Genomic DNA, 22523 nt, shown 5'->3' with positions numbered 1-22523 from the left:
GTAGCTGTCCCTTAATTATTGAATGTGGCTATGTCTCTGGAGACTTTTGTAGGTGAAATTCATGGTACAAAAAATTGAGCTAGCTGCAGCATTTGCCAAATTACCTCTGGGAGTCATAAGAGTGATAGGCCGGATAATCTGAGCAAGAACAATTTACCGTCAAGGTCATCCAAACAGTTTATTGCTCATGAAAGAAAGAAAAGTAATTCAAGACTCCATTGAGTCCCAGTTTTGGCCAATAATATGATGCCCTGCTGTGTCTACAAGTTAGGGGAGTGGAGTGGATAAAGACAACAACTGTCCTGAATAAGCCCTCCCACATGATGAACATGAAGGGTCAGCCCTGATTTCCACACTTAAAGGGGTTAACTGGCACTTGGGCAATGTTGTAAATAACTACAATACAAGTCAGAGCTACACTACTGCTGTATCTGTTGGTTTTGGCAGACCTGTACAGAATGTCCAGGCTGCAGAGATCAGCCAATACAGCCTCAAAATCACAGTCCCTTCTGAATAAAGAGTCCTAAGACACAAAAGTGTTGTTCACCTGAGAATCTACAGACAGTCTTTGCATTTGCCTGTAGATATACTATTTGTAGCATGTGTTACATTGATTATTCAGCTGTTCTTTTTTTACAAAGGGCCCCTGTTTCAGCTGTGTTAAGGTATTGGATGTCTGGCATTTAATATAAGCCCAAAGTTGAAAGGATATTCCAAATGTTACCATGCGTTGCTTTGAATGACAAAAACACAGTATTTGTAATTCAAATGATTATGTTCTGTCCCACTGTGTATTGGTATTTGTAAAATTCACTTGCTAGAGAGATGTTACAGTAAAACCTACCACACTTTAAGACAAACTCAAATTCCCAAGACTGCAGGTTTGTGTAAACTATCTGCTAACTAAATGTATTATGACATGACTGTACAAAATCCCTGAGGGTTTTTCTTAAATAAATAAATTCTTTTATTACAAAATAATAATAAAAAACTTACTGCAGATTCTGTTACAGAATTTGTTTCTACATGCTGCTATTGGCTGGTTGCAGCCATGATACAAATCAAAATGTACTGTACATGTTTTTACATCTCTAGCTGTCAGACAGGTAAATCATTAGGAATATCAATTCAGTCTGAATCGTCACTGTTAGGTAGTATTAGAAATGACGGGGGTCCGACCCTCCATAACTCTGGAGACTCCTTGACACAACCCAGGAAGGAAAACAAAATTATTTTAAGTGAAATTTCACCTTGATGGAACATTTTCATTTTTTGGCACACACACCTCAAACTAATAGTACTTGTCAACTAATATTAGTCAGATCAATATTAGCTGCCTGGTGGACTCCACGAAAAACCTTCCAGGTTAAAAACACTGAAATGTTATTTTCAAGGAATAAAAAGTTGAAAGTGAGAGAACAGTACTAACTGAGTTTCTCAGAGCTGCTGACTGACAATTCATGTCGACTGAACACATTAAATGTGCCTAAGTGAAATATCACTTTAAATGAATAGTTTGACATTTTGAGAAATATGCTTATTTGCTTTCTTGCTGAGAGTTAGATGGGAAGATCTATACCACTCCTATGTCTGTCCGGTAAATATGAAGCTGGAGTCAGCAGCCAGTCAGCTGGCATAACGCATGAAAACAAGATAATTCACTGTTTTATAGAGGGTTCTATGGACTATTTCTTGCAGTAATTTCCTAGAGTCTCCACTGGTTGCTTGGCAACTGCTCCCATGCAAGAAATAGTCCAGCACATAACCCCTTGTAAAAAAGCAAATGATTGTTTTTACACTTGTACGGATCAAACTTACGAGATATAACGGATGAATTAGTAACCTTTAGAGGTGCTGGCAAGCATTGTGTTACCTTTGGACTGAGCCAGGCTGGCTGTTTCCCCCTATTTCCAGTCCTTCCATGCTAAACTAAGCTAACCGGCTACTGTCTGTAGCTTCGTATTTACTGAGTGGTATCGATCTTCTCCTCTAACCCAAAAAGCAAACAAGCATATTTCCCAAAACATCAAACTATTCATTTGAAGACAGGTAAAAACAAATAAGTCGCTGCACAAGTATGAGATGAACACAGACACAAGACAGGTTACATATTCAATGGTAATACAGAAAAAAAAATAGAAAGACTGTTTTCAATAATACTCATATTTACGGAAACTTCATAGGGCAGCATCACAGACCATTCACAGACCTATGTCCAATTAGTTTAGGGAAATACTTTGAAACAACACTTATTGACAATAGTTATGAAAAGTCATAGTAAAGTCTGTTCAGGGTATTTACAAAGTGTCCATGCCAGCAAAGCAGGTGTGGTGGGCGGTGTAAGTCCTCTCATGATGTCCTGGTCCGTAGAGAGCTCATCCTGAGCACAGTGAGCTCAGCTACATCTGCATCCTCCATCTCCACCTCTTGTTCGCAGCTTTCTCTGATTACATACACTACGAGACCCACACAGATGAAAATGAGCAGGATTATGCCTATAACCTGGGGTACAAAAGAGTAAAGCAACACTTTGTTTAGTAAACATCCACAGGAAATTTGTATTTTTGGTTAACAAAGTGTATTAACAGAGCTATATTATAGTTTCCAAAGGCTAATGGCATTCATTCAATGATACTTTCTCTACAGTTTTTTTTTACTCCACTCATCCTACATAATCTTCTGTTATCTAGAACATGTTCAACTTACCTGAGAAAAAACAAACAGCTGCTGTGAGCGGAGCATTAGTTCTTGTGGGGTGACATCTCCCTCACTAATTGGCTCACACCACTTCTGCGGAGCTGCCTTGTCAACTAGTACAAATCTACCCTCCCAGTCTGTCATAGCACAAGCAAAGTATTGGCCATCGAGGAACAACAAAATCAGCCACACGATAGCAGGAACGAAACTGGAGAGGGTAACAGGTTTCCGGCACCACATATCACATCTGCATCCTTGAATGATCAGCATCAAGGTGAAGGCCATGACGGCAGGAATTATGAAGAATGCTGATGAAAACACTCCGTTCCATGTAGGGTTGCAAGGACACTCAAACTCCAGCTCCACCAGCTTCTCTAGTCCCATGAGGATAAAGCCAAAAGCCACATTTGATACCAGAGGACTGTTGCTAAGTTCATTTTTCAGCCTGGTAAGCCATTGTTGTCTACTTTCCATACTAGATTGAGCGAAAAATGAAGACAATCGCTGTAAAAAGCCCAAAAGAGGGTCCACCGTTGTGAACACATTGGCAACAGCTAAGTGATGCGTAATTAACTCATCCAGGGGTAAGTTTTCCCCTCGGGCAAAATGCCACACTTCCACTCTGATTGGTTTTGAACAAAGGAGGGTGTGCCGAGTGCTCTGACATTTCTCTAGCTGATTGGTCTGTGCAAGTTTTCAGGTGGGGTTACATTTTAAATGTGGTCTCCCATGCACAAACTGGAGGGAGGGCTGTAAAGTGGAGGGAAGTTTGTTCTGCAGTTGAGCACAGACTGGCCCTTTTCAATAGTCCAGCAAAAAAAAAGATGCATGGAGGTGTTGGCATTTAACAAGATGCAAGCCTTTACATTGAATAATCAAGTAACAGACCAACATGCTCATTAAAAAAAGGACAAATAGGACAATTCAAAATATATTTCACTAAAGAGAGGTTACTGAATTAATCAAATCAAACCACAAGCCTAGTTATACATGTATCAAGTGCTCAGGTGTTTTTGGTTCATGTGTTGCAATTGTCTGCAATTGAAAAAATGGAGTGTATGCCGACTCTTTTCAGTTTACCTCAACTGGCCACATGAGGTCGCCCATGTAGCAGCACAGACTAAGGATAGAGGGGATTACAGGAGGCCATGTTGAACTTTCAAGGGGATGTGGTACATACAGCTTGAGAACACCCAGGCCACTGATGTGATGACATAATTTATAAACGACCTCAGTGAGCTCAAGAGCATCACCATAATCTCCTCACATTGAAACCTGACAAGACAAAGTATTTAGGCACTGTGAAACAGGCTTGGAAAGATGTGACTGGTAAAAAAAAATTGCGGCTGGGTTGCTTTCAGTTCGTCTGCATAGATAGATAGATAGATAGATAGATATTTATTGACCCCAAAAATGGGAAATTACAGTGTTACAGCAGCAAAATATCAGTCACACAGCACAGAATATACTATACTAGGATACAATGTGAAATAATAGAATACACTATACATACATACAATATACATGAAATAATAATAGGATAGAATACAAGAACAATAGGCTAACCATTGCAATTGTTTCAAATCTTGCCTGTAGAAATATCTGCCATTTGTTCTGCATATAGTTTGTGACAACTCTGACTTGACTACTGGTGATAAACGGGCTGACAATTTATAGTTACATTAATATTGCAGTATGTTGAAAAGAGTAAGGGGATCACATAGGGCAGGCTGGTTATTACTGTAGTCGCAGACAGTTTAGTAACTGTATTAGCAGGATGAGGTGACATGTGCACGTCACCTCGTTAAAAAGATACAAATTGACGCTTATAAGCGGAGGAAATGAAGACTGAGGAGGCACATAATAACTGCCTGAGTTCACAAACAACATCAATTACATGCGTGTTATGTGTCTGTGTGTAGCCTATGCCTGTGTGTATTTATCATCGGTCATGAGCGCATAGGGCACGCGCAGCTTTTCGTTGCTGCCGTTGGTGTCCTACCAGCATCTGTTCTTCTTTTTTTTGGAACAGACTCATGTTTCGGTCACGTCGGGAATAATTTCTGCGCTATACTTTCATTTTAAATCACCGAACCGTGACCGCAAATGCGCATCGGTCTGCGCATCTTTGAATCTTTAGAACTACACTGTGGACAATCTCCCTGACATCCAAAGACCTCTCCTCCGCAATCCGACGAGGCGTCTTCATCGCCTATGGCCGCACATCGGCATCCCTGAGCCGCTGGCCTCGTCCCGGACCTTTCACCCATCGCTGTCCTCAAAAGGTCTTTGCATCAGGAACACATTGCAGCAAACGATTTTTTTTAAAGAACCTGGTGCTATGCTGGGCCCATCTCTCTAGATCTTGTGATTAATACACGATCTCTCCTCCCACATTCGTCCGACCGAGACGCTGGTACTCTCATCGAGCCCCGGCAATGCATCCTAACGCAGTGATGCTGGCGGTGGTCCTTTTGGGGAACTTGATGCTGCCTTTCATCTCGGCTCAAAACGGTAAGAAAGCAGATGTGACCATGGCATAATTGTAAACATCGCGTTGAGGGAAAGTGACTTGACTTGTGTGAGGACGCCCCGAGCGAAATGTTTCTGAAGAGGATTTTGACTTGAGTGTGACTGCGTTAAGCTACTACTACAGTTCCACGCATCTCGACAATAAGGCCAGAGTTAGACGCCGACACATGAGCTTCAATTAACTGACCACAAAACGGAACTCTTAACTCATTAACTATACAGAAAACTGACGTTGTTGTGACGTTTTTGCAAGGTTATTTACTGGCAACTGAGTATACTGTGAATACTGTATACTGTACTGTATGTCTGTAAGGGGATTTAACTGCCACTTTCGGGCAAGTCGAATATGTTTTCAAATGTGTTTTAAAATAGACAATGAGTAGTGTTGCTGGGGTTTTGCCATCATGGAATAAGTTGTAAATATTAACAGATAGTAGTAGCCTAGCCTTAGGCTGCCAGTTTGCCGTTAAGTAGTCAAAGGGGGTTGGGTAGCAGAGTGTGTCACGCAAGACTAACCTGCTATCCAGTAACATATTATCAACACCCAGCACAGACTAAAGACTCGCCCTGTGTGTAAATAGCCTACTGTAAGTACCAGGCCCTTCTGGATCAATGCTATTAGGCCTATGTATCTATTTGATTGGCAAAACCTCTCCCTATACTGTACCATATTTCCTGTCATGTCAGCTTAAGTGGATCTTTCTCTCATGCCCAACTGGTTCAGTCAGTGCTAATTGCAAAACTAAATGCACACAAAATATTTTTCTGTTCATTCATGTTTGAGTACCAGATGTTTGTCCTTTTCAAATTTTCAGACAGGGAATAAGAGGTTGGTTTATAGAGGATGCTCATTTGTGACTTTAATTTCAAAAGTTCACCATGCATTAATCACAATAAAACTAAGGATGATTTGGTTTGAGTAAATGTCAGTAACATGCTGTTGGGTGTTCCAGGCTGCCCTGCTCTGACACAGCATGCCCTGACTTCAAATTCCGTTGAATCACATCACCCAGAGGGGCACGCAAATCAGTAGCCATTTATGAGATGAAAGTGGAATCTTTTCAATCTTTATTTTTTTTTCAATTTTTAAAATAACCACAATGGGTCCCTTGAGCAAGCCTGACATGATTGTGAAGATGTTGGCGCTTTAATATACAAATAGAATGATCACTGCCTGTATTCACATCGTTTAAGAAGCTTCTATACCCACAGGTCAAGACACCTGTGTTGACAAGTCAATATCACGGACATGATCTAATCCACTTTTGGAGAAAAATAAGGCAGGGAATTACTCCGCATACTTCAAATTTGAATGCTTAATGTCCACCTCGTCTTTCTGTGGGATAATCGGATACCCACTATGCAAGACTTATTAATAAGACATGCATTCTGATGAGAAGGTTGTGTAAAACCTCACTCTAGCGCTGGCCTACCTTTACCTTTTTATTATACTTGCAATGGACAATGTCCAGATTATTTATATCTAAAGAACTAAACTAAACATTATACATTGGAACAGTTTGTACAATTTTCCTGTAATACTAGTAAAACTCAATATTACAAGAAAAGCACCGAAGCAAACCTATGTCTTCAGATTGTGAGGAGACTAAAACTAAAGTACCACAGCTGTTATATAACATAATATTATCCCCTGAATTCCTTTCTTTCTTCTTCGTTAATTTCTCTGAGGTGTTTGAAGTGTGTGCACACACAGTGAGGTGTTCTCTGATCTTGCAATCTGGAAAATCAAATACCTAATAAGCCCTCCATTGTTTGATAAAGCTCAAGCAAAGGCATTCCAAACACTTCCTGTGGTCTTTGCCCAGTGTTAGTGCCCAATCACTGAGGCCCAGTTCACACCACATAAACTAGCACACACATACAACCAGGGGTCAGTGAGAGACAGACTGGTGCCACCCAGTCACTAAATGTGTGGGAGCTTTATCTGTTTTATGTGGAAATCCTAAAGTTATAGCTAATCGACAGACCCATTTCTATTTCAGTAAACAGACCCTACATTCATCACAGGTTTGATCACAGTTGTAATAACTACAGTTATTATTTTACACTGTTGGTAATATTTTGATATTTGCTCTCATCACATTCATCCAAAGTTTAAATTTAGGGTAAAAGATAGGGGCATGGTTTCTGATGCAATCCTAGATTTTCCTGTTAAATTACAGAACTCAGACAGTGGCATGGGGGAGAATAATAATTATAAGTGCATGAGATGTAATCACTGTATTTGGGAAGCAGAGGGAATTCATGTCAGTATTTGCTCATGTTCAGGGAAAAGTAGGCCTACTATAGGTGGCCAGTTTCTGCGACAGATATTTGGAGGACTGTAAATAGCATCCGTTCATTCTGCCTCGTTTCTATTTTTACCACCGAGACACAGCACTGAGAACTGTGGCTTTAAGGTCCTTTTGTGAAAGGGAATTCATTAACTCTTAATGGACGGCCTCCTTGTGCACAGCTGCACAGCCTTCTAAAGACTCACTAGGTGGCTGTGAACGATTTAAGCTGAGAGATGATGCGTGATCTTTATGCAAAGAAAATAAAGGCTGTTGAGAAAGGTGGCTGACATGGAGAAGTGCTTTTGTGTCTTATATAAGTTCCTCCTCACGAAGCATGTAGCCCGCTCCTGCTGCCAACTTTGTTGTATTATCACGGCCTGTGTGAACCAAAACATGCAGATCATGTCAATACAACCTTTAGAAAAACAAGCTGATATTACTTCCATGTTAAGAATTAACTATTTAAATTGGGTTTCTCTTATTTAACTGTTTAGTTAGCAGTTGCTTAAGATTGAGCGCATACAACAGCAAATATTTGTCATTGTTGAGGTTACACAATCAAAGTATAAAAACATGATGTAGAGAATGCTATGCCCACGTGGATTTCAATATGTACTGCAATTACAATATGCTGGTTTATTTTGTCAAAACGTGGCCCTGTAATTCTTTTCTATGTCACATTATAGAAGAATTATTATCTACAGAGGCTACATTTCATTTTAAGATAAGCATTTTACAGCTATATACCATTCAATCAATAGACCAATGGTATATGATGCAGCAGCTTGTCCATTATCATGTCTCTGTTCAAGCTCTGGACAAGGGCACATTTGCGAGTCTGGAAAATATGCTGTAGGACTCAAGCCAGCTCTTTACACTGAGTCACGCTTGCCCACTGTGAAATCTGATATGGACTGCATTGATTAGGAGCAGCGTCACACAGTATAAAACACAGTGCAGGTATATACTGATGCGCAACTGTAAGGTGAGCAATGCTTTTTTTTATATGATGATTTGTCCAGGGACAGACATGCTGTTTCTGTCTTTCAGCACCACCCTGCTTCACATTCATACAGTTACACACATTCACAGCTGGAAGTTCCCCAATTTAGCCACAGCCCTGTACTACTGGCTGTTCTGCCGGAACTGCTCAGGTTAAGTGTGCTGCACAAGGGCAGCTCGGAGAGAGAATATTCAAAGATGTTACTTTCTTTTATACATGGCCCTATTTTTCCCATGGCCCTGAGTATTTTAACTAGTGACCTAGCAGACACAATGTTGTTGTTTTTTACCAAGAGGATCATGCCAGCTGATATTCAGCATAGGCTACCATGGTCATTGAAGTTGACAAATAATACTACTTGGAAGTATGTAGGAGGTTGAGGAATAACATTTGTCACCCCTATAGTAGTCTATTATCCACGATGTTCCACTTCCGGGATTGCTCCGTTGCCATCGGAAATTCCGCCGGATTTCACTCTTTTCAGCCTGATGTCCGCTCCTTCTGCTTTGTTTCTGTTGGAATTTTAAACTCCGGTAGTTTTATGAGGACTATGGTTAACTACTCCTCAGATCTCTGCAGGGTAAATCCAGACTGCTAGCTATACCATCTGTCCAATCTGAGTTTTCTGTTGCACGACTAAAACAACTTTTGAACGTACACGTTCCACCAAATTAAGTTCGTTCCTGAGGCTATTTTGCAGCGTTAGCACGGCTCCCTTAGCGCCGCCCAAGACAATTGTGATTGGTTTAAAGAAATGGCAATAAACCAGAGCACGTTTTTCTCCCATCCCGGAATGCTGTGTGGACTAGCCAGACCCTCCTCCGCAGCGCTGTTGAGGAAGGTCTGGCAAAGCAAGACTACCCCTATAGAGAACAATTAGTAGGACCTTCTAATTTTAGAAGTTATTTCGATAATGAGAATCAGTGTCCCATGATGCATCTGTCTCTGTGCGTCTTGGGTTTTACATCAAATCATTTGAATTCCCTTGTTTTGACCTCGGAAAGAGAAATAGGAAGTGTTGGTTGTGATTAGGGGATGAGATTAGAGCATTTGTACCTAGCACAGGGGTTATTGGGATTTAAATCTCATTACACTGTTGCCTCTCTTCTGTAATCTGAATGACAGATTTAAGTATTACCAGCAAAATGGAAATGGTACGCTTCCTTTTTCTGGAAATTCAGCTTTGCAAATAATGGCAGTATTCTGTCATGTTCATCACAGTGACATCAACTAATGTATAGCAATAATGTGATAAAGTCAGCGAGGAAAAGTATAACCACTCTGTCATCAGTGTGTTCAGGGCTATACATCATCACAGCCTCTCTGTGACAAATTTAGTTATACTACATATCACACCTACAAAGTGTATTCCAAGTGTATTGTAAGTTCTTATATACATACTTGATGAATTGTTAATTTATTTTAGCAAATAAGCAGTTTTTTAAAACTATTATTATAAGAGCAGATCAATATTAAATCTAAATTGAGTTGTCAACATTATATTACATTACTTCTACACATTGAAAAGCATTTTTACTGTATGATATGCCAATATTAATATCGCTACATTTGCTTGTAGGGATAGAAAATTGCCTTCTAGAACTTCCACTGGGTGTTTTGCATGACATACATTCTTAAACAAAAACTATGACATGTACTGAACATTACTGCTGATGTTATGACCATTAAGGAATTACCTACTGTCCACTGCATACATTGTATTACATTCATTTTAGTATATATGAATGTTGACGCATGTAATTCATCATATTAAACATAAGAACAATTTAATTATTTATCAATTTCTTGACAAAGGTAATTGGTAATTCACTTGCGAGCAATGTATGTTTTAGCTGCCAAACAGCAACCATTTTATTATAAGTATGTACCAGACTCAGTGTAGAAGTATTATTTGGCTTCTGGATTTCATCAACAAGGCTTGTGAATGATATGTTGACAGCCAGAAATATAGACAGCCAAAACTAAAAAAAGACTCCATTAATGTGTAACATCACCTTATATAATTTATGTATATCAATAAAAAATGTATCACAAAAAAAAGAAACTACAGTTCAGGCTATTCCCTATGTCAAACTAGTTATTAGTTTCAGAAGAATATAAATGAATAAGTAAGTAGGGAATTCCTCTAAAAACTCAAACTGTAAAAAGGATAGAATTTAATTAAAAGGTTGGCAGAAATGTGAAATACTTGTGACTCATGGTTAGGGTTGTGTCGCTCCGAAACGGACGTAAAAATATCACACTTTCTCTGTAGTTTAACGTTAGCTAGCTACCGTAAAGGTAGGCTACTTTTAAAATGCCATATTTTCCCTCTGGGCTCACCAAAACGGATGTAAAAGCATATTAACCACCCCGAGCCGAGGAAACCGAGCGCAGTCGATAGATTTGTGCCTTTCCGTTGATATCTAGCACCACGAATCAGCGAGACAACGGACAGAGCTTTCCACCGAGCCCGGCCATGGACGAACAGGCGGGGCCCGGCGTGTTCTTCAACAACAATAACAACTCTGTTTTACCTGGCGGTGGGAAAGGACCGCTGCCTGATGGCGACGCTGGAGAAGCAGCTAGGGCGCAGTACAGTATCCCGGGGATCTTGCACTTCCTGCAGCATGAATGGGCCCGTTTCGAAGTAGAGAGAGCACAATGGGAGGTGGAGTGGGCTGAAATACAGGTGAAAACCACTACATTTTATGTATACACGGTTATATATTAGTAGCACTACCTGGGTATTGCGCTGCTCCTTTCTAGTAACATGCGTTGAGTTTCTGTGTTTGATTGGTCTGGTTACTAGGCTAGCTTGTTAGCTTTAGCTCAGGAGCCAAAGGAGCTGCAGCGCCCCCTGATATCTTGAGAGCTGTCAGTGCAGACAGCTTACAACACATAAGCGACTGTGGAATCAGTATGTCTTGTTTATGAATCTTATTATACAGGCCTCTTCGACACCATCGGAGAATTTTCTTCTGTGCAGGACATGCCATAAGTCAGGAGAGGTGTCGTATCTTGCCAGAGAAGGCAAATATGGTAATTTTTCTGCAAAAGAACTGCTAAAGTTTGAAGCTGGTTTAGTTAGCATACCAACTCAACATTTATTTTGTTGTGACTTGTTAATAGTCAGTCCCTCCAGAAAAACGCGATTATGCGATCGCATAATTCAATGCATAATCAGCCAAAGTCCGCATATTTATGTGGGGACCACATTTTTTCAAATACGCCGCACTTTCACCGCATAAATTGCCGATTTCTGCGCAAAATATGCGGGGCTTGCATGATTTCATAATCCCCGCATTTTCGTTGCAAAAAAGTCACATATGTCTTAGCAGAAAGTTGAAAAATGTTGCGTTTACTTCACACAAGAGCAGCCAGTTTCCCCTGTTGCCATGGGAACGTTATGAAGTGACGTAATTAGGCGACGTGAACATCATCGAAAAGCTGCAAACCCCACGATGACGCCATGATGAAACCGCAGTTTTTGCAAGTTCCCGCAATTTCATCGCATAAAATTGCATAAATATCCCGCATATTCCATCGCATAATCAAGGATTTTTGCCCACAACAATCACAAAAAAACTCTGCATTTTTCTGGAAGGACTGAATAGTGTAACTGTTATTTATTGTTAAATTATTGTAGTTGTGTGTTAGGTGACTTACTTATTATATATTTAAGTACTTTAAAATGTTAATATATTGTTAAATTGAAATAATTTTCAATAAAAAATAAATAAATAAAAAAAACTCTATAAAAGAGCATTTCTTTGATATCATTTTACAGTTTTTCAAGAATCGGTTTAGGAATCGGAATCGTTTGAAAAGTACCGGTTCGGCATTGGAATCGTAAAAATCCAAACGGTACCCAACCGGTACCCAACCCTACTCATAGTTGATGGGATATAAGATGCAAGACCACCAATATGGCCCTTTCAACATTAACAATGTCAAGGTGCACAAGGGTGTTCACCCTCTGGTAGATAAAAAGTTAAGAAGAAAAGGTTAAAGAAAAAAGAAAACAAACATAAACATATCTTTGATGTTGGCTCCATATATACATATTATGACAAAACATTTAAACACTGTGGCTAATCTAGACACTGATAGTAAACTCACACAGGTGTTCTCACTTATGCCTAATTTGGCTTTTTTTCCACACACCTGCGTACCTGTGGGCGTGTGCAGACTGTTCGTGACACTGGCGACTCCCTGTCTCATCTTTTTTGTTTTGTGAGCAGGACAAGTTACACCCTTTCTGATTCTTTTAGGTATTTGGAGACTTGTGGCAGGTGCAAAAAGCATCTAGTATAACTGAAAACCGCTGTGTGGATATAGGTGGCCTTTGAATCTTACCAAAATCTGTCACAAGGTTAAATCCTAATTGCTTGATTTTGTTTGAGTAAACGACGATTGTCACAACTGTATGATCTATTGTGTTATACAAATGACCCGTAAAGGCACACATATCTGTCACAGTACGATGCAGGTACAACAAAGATGCGCCCGCACCGCAAACTTAAACACACACATACACACTGCCAAGCTGATAACTAGTTCAGTGGCCCTGGGGGGTTTCCTACTCGCTGCTTTCTCTGGTTGTAGGAAGGCAGCTGACTCACTCTCAGGCTGCATGGTGGTGTTTTGTGGCTTGCTATCAGTCCTCAGGGGAGTTTTCTTGTCTACCTACATCAGTAGAGTATGTAGGCTGTAATGACTGTGACTTCCATACAGCCTTAGACAGAGCTTGTCACAGAAAATAACGAGTAATTTTGTGATAGTATTGTGAACATGTCATAAGGGCTAAAGAGCTAAAGCCAAGAGGATAAGCCTTTCTCCGGAACGCGTAGCTCCTATGGCGCCATTCATTTTGGCGCAACTTTGACAGCGAATAACTTTACATCTGAAGCGTTTAAAGACTCTATTTGTCCGTTGTTTATTTCTAAAGAAACACGACAATGTATAAAAGCCTCCATTACCTTGTATCTCACATTATGGCTCCGTAGTAGACGTTTTTGTAAAAATAGGCTAACGATTGTGTCATAACCACACGACTTACTGTCGCATAGTAGAGGAATTACCGTATAGTACAGGAGAAGCGCGCAGGCAGTTTCGACTTACATTCGCTGTTTAAGTTTAATTACTAATGTTAACTAGCATTTTAGTTAGCAATAATTAGCCTGTGCCTATGTTATCTCCTTACATATACCTACGCTCTCAGTCTCTGCAAGATTGGGAATGATTGAGATTTCTTTTGGCACAGCTACCAGAAGACTTACAACTTTCAGACACGTTGCTCACGTCACATCTACGTCTTCAAGCAACTCAGTTTTCACAGAGCTACATTTAAAGCCGACAGACAGCAAGTATTTGGTACTCAAAAGATAGATTTATGGTAGAATAATTAGTGGACAGAGGCCTGATCTACATTTCTGCGGGCTTTACAGAGCTTTAAGGTTATAGTTTCACTTACTAAAACTTAAGTGAAGCTTTTAGTCTACATGTCTTTAGTAGTTCATGAGTGCTGTCACAACCAGCATTCCCCCCCTATACTGTACATACAAACAGACACATCTATTATTGTTAGACTTTGTTTTATGTTCTATTATTTCCTAGGTCAATCTATGTGAGAGAGCTCTACTGTTTGCACATTTTAATACAATAACTGTGCAGTGGCTTTATCATGTTCACCAGGTCTCTTGCAGCCAGCCGTGCTGCTGTTGCCTTTAAGCACTGCTGTCACAAACCACATACATAGTACTGTTAAATTGTCCTAAAATGCATGGAAACATTACATTTTTCCATGCTGTTCCAACTGTTCATTTTCTACAGAAGACTTTGCCATGCAATTAGTCAATTCATTCATTAGTTCATAAAATGGATCAACTGTTTTGATTAGAGATGAAGAAGCCATAAGCCATTTACCAAGCAAAATGTTGTGGTATCGCTGCATTTCTCAGTTTTATATTGTTTTAAGTTGAATATCTTTGAGTTTCGAAATAAATATCAATTCGATGACATCATCTTAGGCGTTTTGAAATACTGGACATTTTTGCATTAAACAATATATTGATTAAATGTAAAAAAAAAAATATCAACAGATGGATTAATAATTTAGATTTACTGTTCCTTGCAGCCCTAAACTGCTATCATCATAACATAAGATGATACCAGGCATAAAGATGAACGCCGCTCATCACCAAGTTGCTGAGATCTGACCACCCTCCTTTGCACCTCTCTTTGTCACTTCTTGTCTCCCAGCACGCCTTTGAAATAAATGAGTACCGGCTGGCTGCTTTGTGTTTTGTTTTCACTGCCAGTATAAGCTCCTTGTTTAAACAACACGAAAATTGGTCTGCTCACTGGCCGAGTGTTGTCTGTAGTTTGTTCTGTGGGTATTTCTCCACAGAGCCTCCCTGAGCCTGAATTTAAATGAAGTCATCTGTTCCATTTTCTGATTTAATTTGCCATCACCTTGGAGGACATGCAATTATTTTAAGCAGATACTATACTGTGATTATGAGCACTTATGCATGGCTGACAATGGTTATCTGTGCCATGTGCTGTGGTAAAGAATGCCATAGTAAATGTTCTGTCAAATTGAAATATTGCTTTAACAGTGTAGGCGGAAAGGCTTGGATTCACCCTCTGGGATTATGTGGTGAGCTTGATGGGCCCAGATGTTTCCAGAGAAAAGAAAGAAATGCTAATTACTCTGCATATCTCTAGGCATTGCACACAGAAACACAAGTTGTAAGCACCAAATATCCTCAGACACATCTCCTAGCAGGAATACTCCAATTACTATAATATTTATTTGCTAAATTCCTCAGAATTTCTCTTTCCTCTCATCTAATTCATTTTCATATCGCTGTGAGTCACAAACTGGTGTCAAGCAACAGACACTCACTAACTAAAATTCATGTATTGTTAAGTGTATGAAATATATTGGCTGTACTCGCCTTTTTGAGTCCAGTGCACAGAGAATAATGTACTGTGAACCTTGTGAATGGTATTTATTTTCACTTGTCAGTTATACTTTCAATCATTTAAAGGGGAACTATGCAGTTTTTTTAGCTTAATTTACCTTAACTGAACAGCTTTGGAGTCATTGGAATGGTTATATGATTTTTTTCGAGTTGAATGGTGGTCATCTCGCTTCCCCCTAGCGCCTGTGAGCGGAAAAACCACGCTAGCCAAACTTTCGGCTGGCGAATCGTCGGCCTCAGCGTCAGGAAGTATCGCGTGATATCAGGTCTCGCGATGTAGCGAATTGCTTCACGGCACTACACACATACGCCCATTCAGGAACCGGCTAACAAGGTAGCGATGCAGTTTTTCACACTATCGTCATGGCTGAGCATACGGAGCCCCAGACATGACATCCGAAAAAAAAAAAAAGTGTGGCAACAAAATGCTAATTTGTGGCCACAAAATAGTATTTTGGAGATAACGACGTAGCCTAACTATAATGCGGGCAGTTCTGCTATACCTGTGTAGGGCACATAAGCTACCCAGAGCAAGCTAAAGGTGCAGTCATGGACAGAGATGATTTGATTGAATTGTATTTTAGGCTGGGAACGGTGTAAACATTAATACATTACATCCACGGGTGCAAGCTGTATGATTATTCATGGTTTGTAATTGCTTCCTAAGGAGAAAGAGTAAACCGCTGGTGACCATATTAACCACCTCAGGCATAGTAACATATGTGGTAGGTAGGTTAATGAAGGTAAATACAATATATTAAGGTACATTTTCTCTGCAATTTTTCTAAACATGTATTTCTTTGTGACTGCATGCACAAGTTACATTTGTAATAACCTACCTAAAACCTTACACTAGACCTACATTTAAAACTTAAAATAATCATATTCTACTGTAAAGAAAAGAGATAACTAAATATTTAATGGACCAGCACATTGGGTAAATTGTCAGAATATGTGACCCCACTGTAACTGCTTAATAAAGGAGTTAAACTTCAAATATTGTTTGGGGTAGTTATGTCATCCCTTCACACTAATCTGGACACATGTTTTCTTATTTGGAGTCATCACAGAGCCAGTACAACAGAGGTCACCATATCTGACAAGAAGCAGCCATCAGAATATGTGACCCCACTGTAACTGCAACTGTACTTATACTATATGGTGACCTCTAAGGCAGGGGTTTTCAAACTTTTTGTGTGTGTGGACCACTATTTGTAATCAAGAATTTTTGCGGACCACCTCATAATACACATAATAAAATATGTCTACACACAGTCCTGCCTGAATTAATCCGCACCTCTTAATAGGCCTACTAGCACTAAAACTATAACTGGTCATCGTATCAGTACAACAGGCTCGTTGGCTGCCACATATTTAATTTTTTTATTTACTCAAACGCCCAAGGGCATAATCAGGTTCATTAACAGGCTTATTTCCATAGCAATCGAGTATTAAATCTATACAGTAATAAGAACACTTGGATATAGTCAAAATTTCAAAACCTTTGGCGATTTTAGGGTTAGGGTTAGGGCCGAGCGCCACTAGCCTATTTTAGTAATCACACAATAACTTGACAATTGAATTTAAATTGAAATTTGATATCAATATACATATTTTTTATTTTTTATGGAAAGTTCCTGGTAAAATGAAGGTTAAAAAACCATTATATTATATTTTATTTTGCTTTTCCACAGACCACCTGCAGTACCCTCACGGACCACTAGTGGTCCGCGGACCACAGTTTGGGAATGACTGCTCTAAGGTACTGGCTCTGTGATGACTATAAATAAGAAAACGTGTCCAGATTAGTGTGAAGGGATGACATAACTACCCGCATTATAGTTAGGCTACGTCGTTATCCCCCAAATACTATTTTGTGGCCACAAATTAGTATTTCGTGGCCACAAATTAGCATTTTATTTATTTTTTATTTACAGGTTCTCATTTGCAATGGCGAACTGGCCAAGAAAAGCGTAGGCGTGCAAGACAACAAATAGTTTCACATTCAATACAGTACAAGAATACAGAATATAATATGCTAGATAAAGTGCAGAATAAGTGGGCACAAATTAATATTTCGTGGCCACAAATTAGTATATTGTGGCCACAAATGAGTATTTGGGGGATAACGACGTAGCCTAACTATAATAATAAACATCTTTTTTTTTCTTCTTTTTTTCGGATGTCATGTCCGGGGCTCCGTAGAGCCGGCAAAAAAGAAGCAGAAAGCTAGGAAAGCATTGTCGGAGGAACAGAGAAAGAGGAAACGGTAGACTGACCGAGCGAGGACTCAGACACAAGTAAACATAGGAGCTGCCAAATATCTATTCCGAAGCTTTAGGGTGAGCGCTATAGAGAAACCTGAGAGCAAAAAGTGAGAAAACAGCAAAGAAATGGCCAAAACCGCATAGCGCCCCTTTAAATGAAATGGATCTGGCTTCATTATGGGGATGAGCTGAATGTAGTTGTTAACACTCCTTCCTTATGCTTCCACAGGCTTATCTGTTCATGTGCTTATGAGATACATTACTTTGAGCAGGGCAGACATATCTGGGAGGGCCTATACGCTGTTGTATTTAGACACAACACACAGTCTAACACTCAAGAGACCACAGGCTCTTTGTTGCCATTTCCTCTACAACAATTCAGGGCAAAGTTAAGGCAATGTTATTTTTTTTCTGATTTACTTAAGCACATGGGGTTTACAGCTGACGGGCTGCAGGGGCGGCAGAGAACAGTGTCTGTGGTCCAGATGATTTGTCATTAGATGAGGTTCATTAAGGTTGCCACTGCATTTCATATTTGAAATGTGTTTCCAATTCCACATGGCAGTAAGATGGTTAGAAAAAAATGGGGGTTGTTTGTACAACTCCTTAAGATGAAATGCCAGTGGCGTGATGTAATGGGGATATGATTGTATATTCAGGTTCCGCTTGTTACTTAAATGAAGTTTACTTTAAAAGCACAAGTCAACTTTGTGTGATTCTATCCAAACTATCCTGTTCCACTGTGACCATATGTGCATTTTGTGAATTTTGAAAACCTGCTCTTAAAGTCCAGCTTATCCAAAATGAGAGCTGGCTGTCCTAATTTCTGGTGTTACCAGCAAAAGCTGATATGGAGATTAGATTTATACATACATACAGTTGTATTTGTGATGATTTTTGTGAACTGCTTTTAATTGGCATTTCAGGTTCTTAGAAAAAAAGATAAACCACTTGATTTGGCATGACAATTTGAATGCATTAATTATTGTGCAAGTAAAATATCTGCATAACACAGAATGCAGACTTCAAAACTAATGTGAGCATTTTCATTCAGTATGTTTTAAAAATGTTTTAACATGCACATTCATTTAACATGCTACAATATCATGTACAAGAATTGCATGGGTTTCCTTCAACATCTCAGGTTTCCTCCCACAGTCCAATGACATGCATGTTATGTGAATCGTGACTCTAAATTGCTTGTAGGTGTGAATATGAGTGTGCATATGTTTATTCATGGGTGTGTGTTAGCCCTGTGACAGACTGGGCGCACCCTACCTACCCATGTGTGCTGGGATAGTCTCCAGCACCCCGTGACCCTGAACAGGACAAGTGGGTGTAGGAAATGGATTGCTGGATTATAAGAAACTAGTGTAGCATGTCAAAACATTTATGAAAAAATACATACAATATCATACAAGTGTATATACAGTATAATATTTACCAAATTTGGTGAAGACAGACACACTTGCAGGACTGGCAAAATATAATTTTGGCACGCAAAAAAAAAAAAAAAGATTCGTTGCTTTAGAAATGGCCACTATATGGCATAAAACCAACCAAAAACTTTGACTGAGGACAAACTTTCAAGATCTTATTGAGATATTCTTCTAACAAACTGTTAATGGGGTCATGTATGAGGGATGCCACTGATTGTTGCCACACAGTAAGCGTAGAAAAGGCTAAAGTGATTGTTCACCTACTTGACAAGGCTTTCTGATAAACAAACCTTTAAGGAGACTGATTAAACTCAGTGAGAATGCACAAATAGTTCTCCCCTTTACCATGTATTTACTGATGGATTTGTGAAATTTTAAAGGTCAGGTGTGCTTTACATGCTGCATTCAATGTACTGTAACTAATGTTAACAGTTTGCTCAAGTATAAGCACATGAAAGGTACACTTTAAAAATCCTGTTGCACTCATCTTTATAAGGTTAAATGTCAGAGAGAGAAAAAGACAAAGCGAAAAGGAAAAGAAATACACAAGATATCAGCACTACTTGCTGCCTGGACTTGGGACTGGTTGACTATGACTCTGTCTGACAGTTGTATGGCCTTAGTGGGCCACGGAACCATGATGTTGAACGGACTGGATTTAGGTAATCATTAACCTTTTCTTTTTCCACCTATCAATGATTTGATGATTCGCTTCGTTTTCATTTGCCTTTAATCATCCACTCTTTTTTTGTACGTACTCTGATCCTGTTTAATTTCTTTCTCCATCCCTTGGCCTTTCCACACCTTCCTACTGCTCTAACCCTGTTCTACCCTTTCCTTCCATCCCAATACACTTTTCCTCTCCAGCTGGGTTTGTGAAGTCGCCAATGTCTGAGACTAAGCTTACGGGGGACACCTTTGAGCTGTACTGCGACGTGGTTGGTAACCCCACTCCAGAGATCCAGTGGTGGTATGCTGAGATCAACCGAGCTGACTCCTTCAAACAGCTGTGGGACGGAGCCCGCAAGCGGCGGGTATCCATCAACACGGCCTACGGCGCCAATGGGGTTAGTGTGCTCGGCATCACGCGTCTCACATTGGAGGACTCTGGGACCTATGAGTGCCGGGCCAGCAATGACCCCAAGCGCAATGACCTCCGACAAAACCCTGCCATCACCTGGATCCGTGCCCAGGCCACCATTTCAGTGCTACAGAGTGAGTGGTCTATGTCCCTAGTACCTAGATGATGAACGAACTACCAATCCCCTGTCCCAACCACTCCAGCCCTTAAAAAACTCTTACCAGCCCACCCTCACCACAGCGGTCACTGGCCAGACAAAATTTAAAACAAACACCAATCGTGTTATTAATATATATTTTTTTAAGTTGTTTTTTACAAGTATTAATAGAAGGAACATTCAAATTGTCTAAATACATATGCCAGTGGTTGCCATTTGCGTTTTGTTTTCATTAATATGATTTTTTTTCTTCTTAATTTGGGAAATATTTACGTTCTCTTTTACTGAACTCCGTAAACTCCCTGTCTTATCCCAAATCCCATAGAGCATCTGGTTGTAAATGACCACAAACCCAGGAACTTTACCTAGTCTCTATCTACATTTTCTTCTTTTTCTCCCCCCCAAACCTTTGTTCTTACTGTCTCATGTGTCCTTTCACAATATTCTGATCATGATATTGTTCTCTGTATCCTAATTCCACCCATTTCCTATTCCTAGATATATTTGTGATACTTATTCCCTTAGCATTATGTTGTCTCCTGCGTTACATTATGTGTTTTATTTACTTCAAAGCCCTGCCTGCTTAATGGAGCGGAAACCTAGTGGTGCTTTGAAGTAATGGTGCTTTTGATTTGGCCATCTGACTCTGGGTACAGTGTAAATGGGACTGTGAGAAGACACAAGGAGGGATCCGTTAAGGTGTAAAAGAGTGATTCCTACTGTCAACTCTTTCCGGATAAAAGCAAAACATATTCTGCTTTCAAATTTGTGTGTGGTAATCCAATAAAGGATAAGACCACGTGAGGGCCTTGAGTCTCATTCCTCGTTCAGATGAGGTAGAGATTTCACTTCTACAAAACAGTCTCTCTGGTCTTGCCTGTGCACTGTGTAACCTTGTGCCTTCTCAGCCATCAAGCATGTGACTGTGAATCAGTAATGACATCATATCCTTTAACCTTCTGCTCTATGCACATAAACATTCAAACAAACTGAATTTCAACTGGACCCTTCTAATCTGTACATGCTTCAGTGCTCTGCCCACTGGAGCACAGGGATATGTGGAATGTTGTTAGTAATGGTGAAGCTCTCTGAGAAGCTTAGAGGAGTTTGATCCATGCTGGCTCTGCTGATTTGACTGACAAATTTTGATTTCTGTGAGCACTACTTTATTAGGTGTTGGGCTGATGTAATTTAAACTATTATAAGAAGTGCAGCAGCACATTTACTTGTTTCCCACTTTTCTTACCACAATGTAACTCATCAAACCTGCAAGTCCTCACTAAATATATTCTGTCATTACTGAGGAGTGAATGTTCTCCATATATACATGTAATGTCCAAGTTATTACATGTATATAGCAGGCTATACATAATAGCCCATTGATATGAATGTATAGTTTGTAGCTGGGGAAACACGACAAAGTCTGATTGTCTTGTTTTTGGCTTTTGTTTAATTTAGTTTGTTAATGTGGATCGCTCTTAATCAGTATACCCAGAATCAGTATATTTATGTAGTATTTCATTCCCATTACAAAGGTCTTTATTCAGAACTTTTTGGCATTTGGATTTGTAATATTAAAATTTTCCAACCACCCCTCACCCCCCAAGACAAAAAATCTACTGAAGATAGATTTTTTTTAACATATACTTTCTACATGTGCTTAAAGTGATACTCTACCCAAATGTATCCTTTGGGTATGAAACTCTCAATGTAATGTTTGTATTCTAATTAAAGGTGCTGTAGGTAGGATTGCGAAGATCCAGGACTTAGCCAAAACAGTTGAACATCGACATCTTCTCAGTCCCTCCCCCCTTTCTGATAAAGCCCAATATGGTCTCCTAAGCCCCTCCCCCCACAAGGGAGAATGAATGTGTGTGCATGAGCAGTGACTGACACACAGTTAGACACCCCCCTGGCCCTGATTGGTGCATCTGAACAGGGAGCTGTGGATTTTTGCCAGAGGAGCCGGATTCTTTTTTTAAATTACCTGCTTCATGTAGTTCTACTCGAACATAGGGGCAGTTTCAGCAAATATGACAGAAAGTTAGTTTTGTAGGT

The 22523-nt window shown here is 39.8% G+C and overlaps 2 protein-coding genes across 4 annotated transcripts in view; one reads left to right on the top strand and one right to left on the bottom strand.

Moving 5' to 3' along the window:
- The window catches only part of rec114 (REC114 meiotic recombination protein), a 53884-nt gene that overhangs the window by 1821 nt on the left and 29540 nt on the right, over positions 1–22523 (bottom strand). The window lies entirely within an intron of this gene.
- The window catches only part of nptnb (neuroplastin b), a 38128-nt gene continuing 20303 nt past the window's right edge, over positions 4699–22523 (top strand). Inside the window, exons 1-2 of one of the 3 annotated variants that reach the window (XM_031281540.2) lie at positions 4699–5211; positions 20095–20442. In XM_031281540.2, coding sequence (XP_031137400.1) covers positions 5136–5211; positions 20095–20442 — 424 coding nt within the window. In that variant the 5' untranslated portion in view covers positions 4699–5135. The remainder of the gene's footprint in view (positions 5212–20094; positions 20443–22523) is intronic. The other 2 variants (XM_031281539.2, XM_031281541.2) reach the window with 2 other exon arrangements.

The sequence above is a fragment of the Sander lucioperca genome, chromosome 3, assembly GCF_008315115.2.
Source record: "Sander lucioperca isolate FBNREF2018 chromosome 3, SLUC_FBN_1.2, whole genome shotgun sequence".
Lineage (NCBI taxonomy): Eukaryota > Metazoa > Chordata > Actinopteri > Perciformes > Percidae > Sander > Sander lucioperca.
The sequence above is the reverse complement of the archived record's forward strand: the minus strand, read 5'-3'. Positions and strand labels throughout refer to the sequence as shown.